Source organism: Cupressus sempervirens, chromosome 11 (genome assembly GCF_028749045.1).
Source record: "Cupressus sempervirens isolate cs-2001-9-10 chromosome 11, ASM2874904v1, whole genome shotgun sequence".
NCBI lineage: Eukaryota > Viridiplantae > Streptophyta > Pinopsida > Cupressales > Cupressaceae > Cupressus > Cupressus sempervirens.
The window spans coordinates 395,729,788-395,741,696 of NC_143128.1; the positions used below are offsets into that span (position 1 = coordinate 395,729,788).

The 11,909-nt window shown below is 34.9% G+C and overlaps 1 protein-coding gene across 1 annotated transcript in view; it reads left to right on the forward strand.

The window, feature by feature from the left end:
• LOC149529705 (uncharacterized) overlaps positions 1-2,066 on the forward strand; it is a 37,841-nt gene extending 35,775 nt beyond the window's left edge. The window contains exon 2 of the mRNA XM_089810299.1: positions 1,527-2,066. Coding sequence (XP_089666425.1) covers positions 1,527-1,543 — 17 coding nt within the window. The 3' untranslated portion in view covers positions 1,544-2,066. The remainder of the gene's footprint in view (positions 1-1,526) is intronic.
• Positions 2,067-11,909: the final 9,843 nt, after the last annotated feature.

The window sequence follows — 11,909 nt, forward strand, 5'->3', positions numbered from 1 at the left end:
CTTACAATGAAAGTAAGCACCCAAATCCCCTAGTGTATGGATTTTCTAACAGAAGGTTTCATTTTCAATTTTGACTGAGATTTCTTCCAAGGAAACATTTGGATCTAGAGAAATTAGGGCTTTGGCATTTCAATGCAGGAGAGTGATCTTAGATTGCTCATTTTGGAGGACAAACCCCAGAGGTTTTAACATAAGCGAAAGAAAAGACCAAAACTTTGGTTGAATATTCTGCAATTCCACCCAAAAGGGTGAGGAATTAGTGGGGATTTCCTCTGGTTTACTGCTTGGAGATCACGGAAAAGCTTGAAACAAAGTTTGCCCTACATTCCATAAACCCTTATTCAACACTTTTTCCTGCATAGCATGTGTTTTAAGAAAAATAATGAACATGCCTCTTTGTATCATTCTACTGAAATTAACTACAATGTCAAGTTTTTTTCCCCAAACATTGTTAAGCCAGTTGTCTAAATTTTTTCTAGCGGGTAGAAACTTACATCCAAGTAGACAAAAAAATAGCAATATTCTTATGTCTACTTTGCTCATCCCTAAATGCCTTTACCATGTCATCATTTGGCTCCAGATTGAGTGTCTTCCTTGAGGGCAACATGACACCTTCTTTGCCATCCCCACATTTTCCTCCACTGTCGGTCTCACGTCCCCGTCTATCTCCATCGATGTCGGCTCGTCCTCCTCCATTATTTTGTTAATGCACGAAAAACTTCCGCTAAAGCAAGCTGAAGCCAAAAAAGCCGAAATAGAAGAATCTACCACCACTGTGCTATATAATGGTTCGATACCAATGTTATCATTTCAAGACTTGTCCATCCCATTATTGCTAGATCCCTTAGCCTTTAGAACTCCTCGCCGTATCATGATTATCAATAGATTTTCCCTCGTCCTGCAAATCTTTCACCACCGAAGCATCATTACCCTTCACCATCACAAATAATCAGGTATAGGGGAAGGATTGGCCAAAGCAAAAGGCAAGAAAATGCTAAACTTAAAGGCACCCACATGCAAACCCTAAAACCAGACTCACGAGAACAAACAAATCAACAAGACTCAAAAAACAAAAGATCAATCTCAAGAAGACAATAAGCACAAAAACCAAGGCACACAAAAGCCAGCGGTCTTCAGCCAGCCACACCACTTGGAGGCCTGCACACAGGGTATGGGTACGAAGTATGGTAGCACCAGCACACCCTAGTTGCAGACCTCCCTTACTTTATTGATTTTTGGATATTGATTTATTTATTTATATCATAATTAAGTTGGGATGTGATTTCTTATCATTACTTCTTCTAGTAAAAATAATTTTTCTAGAAAAGTTTTTTATTATCAGAAAATACCAAAAAATTATATAGAATTTAAAAACAAACAATTAAAAAACTAATAATAAATCATACAAAATGCATTTAGTTTGGGCTGAACTTAGGAAGGAGGACTACAGTTTGAGCATTTGTTTGTTTTTGCATGATTCTTTCTGTTGGTAGTAGTTAATCTTTGATTATGTCCCAAATTTGCAGGTAAGAAAGAGCAGTGAACTCATCAGGCCCTTGGGCTTTGTTTAGGTTGAAGGAGAAAACTATGCTTTTGAGTTCCTCCTTTGGAGTAAGGTTTAATTCTCTGCTTTTGAAATCTCCATTGAAGTGTGCTAAAGAATTGTATATCTAGCCATTTTTTGTCGAGCTAAGTTTGGTGGCTTGAAGAGAGTTCCTTGAAAGAATTCCATGATTGTTTTTTTGTAGTTCCTCATGAAGATGATATAATTCCTAGAAGGATATTGCAAACTTTGTGTTGTATTGAAATATCTTTTGTTTGGAGAAGTGAGAAAGAAGTTGTTGAATTCTAGTCTGATCCATTGGTCTTCTGCTTATAATGCCATCGCATATTTCCCTGTGTCTGGGTGGATAACTGAAGATTATTTGCTCTTGCCTCCAAGTCTCTTGTGAACCTGTCATCTCTTATGTGGATTTGGATCTCTAGAAATTTGGCCTTGATATGTATAATCTTGTTGAAGACATTGACATAATTTATGCAGTAACTTGAGCTTTGATGTGTTATAATTTTTCTGCGATTTTCTTCATTTGAAAGGCCAAGCTTTGTAGTTTAGTTTGACACTATTTTCAGATATGAGCAGCAAAATCTGTGTGAGCTACTTCTCCTCAAATTTGAAGTATTTTTATTTGTGCATGTGATACACGTGACATTTTTAGAATAACTGCCCAATGATCAATAATGGCATTGTGGATGATATGCCGTTACAATCTATTTTGGTTGCATTCATGCTTCTGCGACATAAATGTTGTTTTTCAGCTATCTACCAGTTGCCTTTCCCCTGTTAAACCACATTTAGGATGCTTGGTGGTTGCTGATTAGTGATTTCAATTAAATCAGTGTTTGTGTCCAGATCTTTGAGAAATTCATTTCTTTGAATGAACGGCTTCTTTTTGTTTTTGAGGTGGTTTTGATGGAATTAAAATCTCCCATTACTATGACTTAATGATCGAGATTGATAATTATGTTGATGTGGTGATTTCTGAGGGGCAGAATGCATACATTGATAATTGTGAAAAATGTTTTTGGAGTTATAAAGGTGCGCTTACTGGACCAAATACCTCTTCATTTGGGGGTTTGTGTTTCTAATCGTGCTGATTTCTGGCAGGAGAATTAGATTAGTGTATTCAAAAAGACAGAGATCTTCAAGCAAACGGATTTGTTGGCTGTTCATGTTCCTTTGATCTTCCACAATATGATCTTAATAAAGATGATGATTTTCAGGTAGTTCTATAACTGATTTATAGCTGAAATGTATATTTTTAGTTTCTCATTGGTAGCATTTTGTCTCCAGTTCTGTTGATATTCGGATCTATTGGTTTTTTTTTCTTTTTCTGTTCTAATTTTCAATTTTGTGTGACTAAGCTTCCTCTAGTTTCCTGTAATGAACTCGGTAATGGAATAAGATTTGCTCCAAAGTTGCTTTAGTCCTATTTGTTCTCTTTCTTGTCATCATTGGAGATGTGGTATGAAAATTGTATATTAAGTGATTGGTTATCTGTTGCTGGTTTTTACTGGTGGGGTCATTTTGTCAATTCTCCTCAAGACGTGTCTTATTATTCCCCTCCATATCTGCTAAAGGTTGCAAATGGATTATCTTATTGTATCCTTGCTTTTCACATTAAGTTTTATGCTTCTAGAGGATGCCCTTACAAATTTTGTTTCTTGTTGTGAACCATTTTCGGATGTGTTGAGTAGAATGGTTTTGATTGATGGGCATACCTGTGGCCATGCTCGTAACAAAGTCTAAATGGGATATTTTCATGGTCAATAAGCTTTTCCCATTTGATTCTTCCCAAATCTGTTCCAATTCTTCCTAGAAGTTGCTTTCCTAGATCTAGTTTGATGCTATTTGTGATGTCCCCTTTTTTGACTTGGGTGTTTGGAGGATTTTCATTAAACTATTTAATTGTTGTAGGCTACGTCAATGCCCCCTTATTGAAATAAGACTCTATAATAAATGATTTATTATTAAATCAAAATATAAAAGAATAAAATTAAAGAAATAATTAAAATTTAGTTAAGTTAAACAAATTGCTAGAAGGGATGAATGCAAAAGTTGTGCCTTCCTCAAACATGAGTTATAAAAGGGATAGAAGAGAACATCACTTGAGGGGAAGATGGAGGGAAGAAGAAGAGGAAGCATAAGAATTAAGGGAAGAAGGAAGGAAAGGGAAGAAGATAAGGAAGTGACTCTTTTAAACAGCAAAGGGTTGCGACTCTGTCAAAAGGCGACAATTGTGAAAGGGTGTGACCAATGGAAAGGGACGACATGGTGAAGAGGTGTGACCTTCACAAAAGATATGAAGGGGAAGACGGATCAAACAAAATGGAAGAAAGGGAGTAGAGGAGATCTAGAGCAGATTTAGAGCATAAGGAAGGATATGCAATAATAATGGAGAAGGAAAGAAGAAAATAAGATATATAGATCTAGAAGAGGATATTAAATGAAATGTGTGAAGATTTGAATAGTAGTAAGTTGGATTTGAGAAGTGAGAGATTGTCATGTACCCTTTTTCGAAAATAGAAATTAGTATTTATAGTAAGGTAGGATGCTCAATAATAGCAAATCAAGTTGGCAAAACAGCTTTGAATTTAATATTAAATTTGATGACCAAAAAAATATAGTTTATTATTCAATCATCAAATTAATATTAAATATTGATTTCTCCCAACTTGAGCATTGGATGTGGTGGGCCCATTGGTTGGATAAATTTGGTGACAATAAGCATTTTATAATGGTTTATGGAAATCCCAGAGAAATGGCAACGTGCATGGGAATGAAAGGTTTCTATAAATGCTTGGCAGCCATTGTTACATGCATAATGAATCTTTCCTTGGTTGCAAGTTTTGAAAAATGACCCTTTATAATCATGTTGTTGCTTTGGAAAATGCTTTTTAAGGTGTAACACGATGACTTAAAGTGGTATAATATGAAAGGCTGATTTTAGAAGGGTTATAATGCATTTTATGACATTTGTAAGTGTCTAAATTTAGGAGGGAATATTTGGACGTGATTCCAATGTTCGTTGGATTTTTCTAAAGAAAGGGGAGTCCATGAGTATTGGCCATTATCATGCAAAAGGATCTTTTTGCATTATTCAATAACAATTTTGTATTTTTTTAGAGGATTTGTGATCCTGTGGAGAAGAAGATTGGAGGACGGGAGATTGAAGGTATCCAAAGAGGCCAAGGGTGGGAATTGAAGGTCTTTCAAGGAAGGTTGACAATAGGAACCCAATGCTTTCCATTGTCCAAGCTACACAAAGTTTTCCATTGTGCCAAAGGTAATTTATTGTTACCCGTTTTTACTATTGTGTTGGATTTTTCTTATAATAGTTGGGGTTGTAGTTTTTTGTATTTGTTTTTTATTATTGTTATTAGCGTTGAGGTTTGAAATAACCTAACATTGATAGTCATTATTTTCCAGAGCAATTCAATGTTCTTTACTGCAGTTTGTTGTGCTTCTATTTGAGATTGAGCTTCTGTTTGGAGCATCTCTGTAATATGTTGTTGCAGATTTGAAACTTTCATTTTGTAGGCCATTATGCTTTCAAAATTTTAATAGAAATCATTCATAGTTGCATCACAAGAGGTTTGATGTATTTTTGGTTCTTTGGGTGCAAGTTTCAATATATTCGATTCCATTTTTTGCAAGTTGAACCTCAATAAATTAATTTTATTCATAACCTGATATAAAATATGAAAAAAGGGCATGAAAGTGGTATTAGAACTATGGTCTTGCTAGCCTGAGGGATTAATCATAGGGAAAACAGTAAAAATGGAATAATTGGCTAGAGAGCTCGCAATAATTAGAGATCTTTACATTAATCAAGATGAAGGATTTAGGAAGGATTTCCCATACAATGATTATATTCTTCACATGCAAAATATGATGGCTATTAAGGGTCATAAAAAACTTACCTTTTCGGGTGAAAGGGATCCCATGAGTAAAGACGTAAAATCTTCGACTCCAATTTTTGATGGGTTAGATCAATCCTGGGTCAAAGAATAATTGTTTGTGATGTAGGATTGTTATTGTTCCAATTCCACGGAAGAGGAAGATTTCATTCAATATGTGACACTGCACCTTGAAGGAGCTGCTCATGATTGGTGGTACCAAGGTATTAATACCCAAGATCACATTCAAGTAAATTCATTTGATTAATTTTTACAAAGATTGATTGATAGATTTATAAAAAAGGTTAAGGAGAAGCACACAATTGTTGAAGAAAATATAGGAGAGTCTACTGTTATGATTTCTTTGAAGAATGATGAATACATGGCAAAGCTTCAAGAAGACTTCATGGACATGAATACAATAATGGAGGTTAATGCTATGCATGAAGAATAAGACAAGATAATAGTACTAAGTCCTAGTTTGGATTCATCCAACAATAGTGTTCATCTTTTGAAAACACTCTCATATGAAGGACACAAAGAAGAAAAAGGTAATGATATTTTCTAGATTATTACTTGATGATTGCTCATATCATTCCATTGACAAGTCGTCCAATGGATCTAGGTTTGGTTGCCAAACCAAGCCTATGAAGAAAGATTGCTATATAAATTTGAAGGATGTTGTAATGTCTCCTTTTGGGGGCATTAGGGATTCCAAAGGTAAATTCATAAAATATTAAATTTGGCTTATGATAGTTTAAAGCAAATTTATAAAATGGGTCAATTTAATATTATAGAGGGAGTTAAAAGGTATCAAAGGAAATGGACGAAAGGAGAGGGAGGAAGTTCAAGAGGTCACATGTTGGGTCTTTAAAAAACAGACAAGGAGCTCATTTGGACAGACTTGGATTTGAGATTGATCTTCTGGTTTCTCTTGGGAGAACGTAAGGAAGCTTCAACTTCTATTTAGGATTTGAGGACGCAAACCCTCATGTTCTTCTTGGGTGGATTGAGCATAGCCTCAATTCATCATCTGTGGTGGATTCACATCAGAATTCACATTTGAGATTATAGGTGCATTTTATAGTCTCTCCAATCCGACTGTGTAGCCATATTTAAAGTTGGATTGTTGATATCTGGTTATTTTATTGCTGATGTATAATGCAATAATGTATTTTGAGGTATTTTAATGAGCATTTACTGGTTCATTGCAGATTATTTCTATTGCTTTTATTTGCAAGAGATATATTCAGTTTTTTGTAAATAATTTGTAAGTAAATTTGGAGAAAATATTCGATTGGGATATTTCAGTGGTATTAGAGCATCGACCCTGCTATCCTGTTGAGTATGAGATTTTGAGAAAATTCTAAGCTATTAAATTCTATTTTCTTAAGAATAATTTTTGTGGGTTCCGTGAAACTGATTCTAAATATTATATATTGAAGAATCGTCAGAATCTTGGAAGCTTGATAATTATTTGCAAGCATATTAATAGGAGGCTCATTCTATATCAGGAGATATTTTAAGAACAGTCTTCGAATGCATAATAGTGGCCAGTATATTTGAAGTTTGGGTTTTAACAATTGTGGTCTCAATTGAGAAAGAAACCATTGCTAAGATAGTTGAAAAGAAGGTTAGACGACGCCATTTGGAGAATAGCGTGTGCAACTGAGAGTCTAGTATTTCTCTGGCATTTGACGGGACTTTCTTGAAGTTGTGTACGCGTATAGCTACACTTGGAGATTATACACAATTTTCATAAGCGTCGGGAGGCCACGAAAAATAGCAACGATAAGTTAAATAAACTTGGGGGAATTTGTCGAGGATGAAGTTGGAAGGGATAATATATTAATTTTTACCGTCAACGATCTTCAAGTTGGAAACCCAAACATTACATTGAACTACGTTAGGGAAAAGTAATATTTTCATTGGACAATCCAAGGCAACCTTATAATTTATGTTCGAATGTTGTTTTTAAAGAACTCTGATAGTCGTTTGGTGATTTTCTTTTTCCGTCGTGTGAAGACTTAAAGAAGATGATTGATTCCAAATAAAATTGCAATGTGAACTGTGTCGCATGGACACATTTTTAAAAAAAAATTGTCTGTAGTCGAGGCTTCATATGTATTCGTTAACCTGTTCTTCCTAGTCGGGAGGACATTTAGTTCAACATTAATTCCATGTTGAAGACAAAATTGCAGGGGCATAAATAATTCACTATTTTTGGATTTTGGAAATGCTAGCGTGGAAGTTTGGAGTATTGAAAATGACAAATTGTACAAGTGTTACCAATGGGAGTCAGGGAAATAATTTTTGTCGCTTAGTGGATAAATAAATCTCTTATTAATCTGAGAGTTACAAAAGGAATAAGAAGTTGTTTCTAAAATTTCAATTTGGCCTCAATTGGTTTTGTTGTCCCCAAATCTTCAACACTAATAGAAGCAGCTTTTTCGTTTACAGAGGTTCTAGATATTTTCCAAATTTGGTCCTTGTTTTGATGAATGAGGTGATTTGTTAAATGAGATTCTTCTAAGTCCGTGTTATGTTAAGAAACTAACGAAGAACATTTGAAGGCATAGGAATAAATTGCATAGCGTGCATTATGGTTTGGGGGATATATTTCAAGTGTACGAACCATTGCAGACACAAAAGAAATATTTGCAAACTACTTTTTGTTGTGCACTGTGTCTACATTCATAGTGACAAAGATGTGGGCGTGAATGTTCTCCTTCCTAGATGTCATGAGTCGAGACATACATTAGAATTGAACATTCTATCTGAAATTAGCAACTGAGAATTGTAAAGAGTAAACAAAGTCCACGATGGAAGGAGTGTAACGCTTACCATCCGCCGTTAATTTAAATAATATCATTTTAAAGTTTAGGCTAGTTGAGCGTTACTCTTGGCAAAGGTTTGCAGAGCTTGGCCACTTGTCATAAATGAAGAAACTGCATATATTGAATAGCTCGTGGTTGCAGATTCAATATTCGAACAAATCACTTGGATACTCATCCTATGAAATGATTGAGGGGTGTTGCTAGTGTGCTATTGAAATTAATTTGAAGATAATGTAACTACTAATCTAATTCTTTTAAGGAATTTATGTCATCAGTGAAGTTGAAACAACATATTTCAGTGACTCCTGATTCAATTAGCAACAATTGGTAATGGTTTGGAAATCCATAGACCCTTGATAGGGATACTTCATCGGTTATATATTGGTAATAAAGTGAGGGGTTAAATATTGAACTCTGTGGTGTAGTCGTGTCCAAAGATTGAGAAAACACTTGAGAGATTGTGAGTTGGGTAAAAAAGAGGGAAATTGTTAGTCGTCTACATTGTGAGTCACCATCTGCTAACATAGGTCTCTTTAAGGGATAACTGGCACAATATAATAATTTCTCTAGTTTGAGGATGTGTTCAAACACATATGCCTATCTGCATGACAACAGAGTTAGTGAGACTCATATTCAAATTACTTGATTCTTAACAACTTTAGCTATTTGAAGAAAGTTAATGCTGAAAAACAAAGGCTCTAGCAAAATTATTAGTCCTTGCAGCAAAGATTTTTATAAAGCAGATTTGCATTCATTCATTCTAATATGCTGAAGAGTATGTCTTCTTGAGTCGTCTTTGATTTCTCCTTTGTTGATTGCTGAGAACTTGCTATTGCTTTGGTGCAGCATCCTCCATCTTTGACATTATTATTGGTATTGCTATCTTGGATGTGCTACATGGTGTAGCTAAGAGGAGTGTTCCCATGTGTTAATGGTGTGTCGACTTGCAAATTTACTCTATTGTAACCGGTATGAGTACTAGGGCTATGTCTTTGCAACTTGGGCGTAGGAGCCTTCTGCAGTCCTGAGAGGCAACTCCAAAATTACCATAGGCTGTGAAGATTACTCTGAGCAACTGTTGTGAATGAGCCAATATATACATCTCTTTTGTTCACTAATTTCCTACACGAATGGTTTCAGACCTCTATTTTTGTTCAACTTGGCCCGTGAGTAAAAGTTCGTGCAAACACATAGAATACTCGCCCTGAAAACTAATATGAGATATGTAAACATAGGTAGACAATTAAAAACTGTTTTTGGCAACCACTAGACCCATAAAGGTTTTATTTAATCCTTTACAAAAGTGATAACGAAACATTAAAACATGCCCTAAAACTTAATAATAACAAAACCTTAAAATATGCCCTAAAATTTTAAATAACAAAATATTAAAATACCCCTCATAAACAATATGGAAACATTGTTCCTGTGCCAAGCACATGTAGTTGCTCTTGCAACACAGGACTTGTGAATGAAAGTTTTGCATGCCAGGTTGGTTAGGGGATCTTACAATTTTTTGATGATGTACTGATTGTGCAAGGAAGGGATACTTTTTGTGTTCCGAAATATAGCAACAAGTAGTCCTGAGAAAGGACATTAATCTTTATAGTAAACATCACAACTAGAAAAGGGGCATTCTTATAAGTGGTGTTCACATTTCTCACAACTCTCTCAAGTAATTACAGTTATGCGCTATGAATATACAATTCAGAATAGAAGCTTTGTGGACATGGTGGCTATTCCAACAATTTAGTTTCTCAAGTGTGCATCAAAACTCGACAATACCAAAATTTGTTGCCAATGATAAGGAACAAATCCTTGAAGAAAAGCTCTTCAATATAGAAATAAAACTTGTAGATTTGCCTCAATCAAACCATAGACTACTTTGTGATTTGGATACAATTGAGAGTTTTTATAAACAATAGAACAACTAGACTCTTAAGAGTAAACAAGCGAGCATCCTTCCTTTTGTGACTCCTTTGGTAAAACCAACATTGTTGAGGCATCTTGATAGAAAGGTAAGACTTACAGTTACTCAATGTATTGTTCATATTATGAGAATAACAACACCACATGACCCTTACAATGGGGAAGTTATGAAGGAGGTGTTCCAGTTGATCGTGGAAAGTTTTCAAGGCTTGTGTAATTTCCATAGTTCATCCTATAGTAAGACAACCAATATTTTAGAATTAGTTGCAAAGCTTCATACTTGTTTGATTATGTTGGATCTCAGTTGTGAAGATTTAATTCATGATATGCTCCATCAGTTTTTAATTTCTATTAAAAGCAACCGCATGCAAAATGTTTTATCTTTCATGTAACTAATTATGCCTTCAATCATTGAAGAGAGTGATGTTGATTCAAATCACTTCCAATCTACAATGTTGGCTAATTTGAAACAAACATGTCACTTCTTTTGATGCTTATAATTTGATTAACAATGTCATCAAAGAATGTGAGCAAAAATTAAAATCATTCTTAATAAGGGACAAAGTTAAGGGAGGAATAAAATAAGAATTGTTCCAACCTATAGAGAAGGATGAAAAAGATAGAACTTAGTTACATGTGTAGCTTAATAGGGATGAAGCTAATAGTATTATGGGGGACTACTAGGCTGAAAAAGACACACTTATGGATCAACCACCTGGAAATTTGGAGTTTGCATTCATTATGACTTCATGTTCATTAGATGATGACTATAGGATTGATAAAGCATCTTTTGGATCAAGTTTCTATGTAGCAACAATGAAGGGTATGGCATAAGGATATTTATTCCTATAATGACAATACTTTTAGGCAACGTAATGTTAATTGGATGAAGCATTGTAATTTACTCTATGAGATGGATGTTGATTGGATATTGGAGAATCCAATATTTGAGTTTGATGATGAAATACCTTTTGATATTGATCAAGAGTCACAAATTCATAATGATTGCATGTAGGAGGTGGCTGATACGTTACATTTGACACGTGCATAATTCTGATTGCAAATCAGCCTTGGATAGTAACTTGGCTAATAGTACGGCCAAGGAGCATATAAGGAGAAAGGATATGTTGTTGGCTATTCAATGATTGATTCTTCCCCTCATTTATCTAGTGCCTATTGTCACTCTATCATCACAGATGTTGGGTATGATGATAACACTTGGTTTGTTGCACTCGTCTTCATGATGAAGGCAACCATATCTAGTTTGCTTCTTCAGTATAGTTACAGTTTCAACATACATTAGAGGAGTAGTGTTGTGAGTTGGATATTTTGGACATTCTACTTTTTCCTAGTATGGAGTGTCAGGATATTCCAGATATTTGGGAAGGTGGATGACCTCTTTTTTTGTGGGACCTAGGAGGATAAATCACATGATTTTAGGGAGCTTTTTGGCATGGTGTTGAATTCCCATCTCTATTTGAATCTAGTAGTGCATGTGATCTTAGTTGGTGTGAGGTTCTCAGTTGGATTGGGGATTTTATCACATATGATAGCAACACTAGACATGTTGATTTGATAGATTATGCCTCGAAGTTATCCAAGTTCATGATATTAGTATGAGTGGCGTATTGTGGTGGAAAATTGATGAGAATCTTCACAATTTGAAAAATCTCATTTGTATTAGAG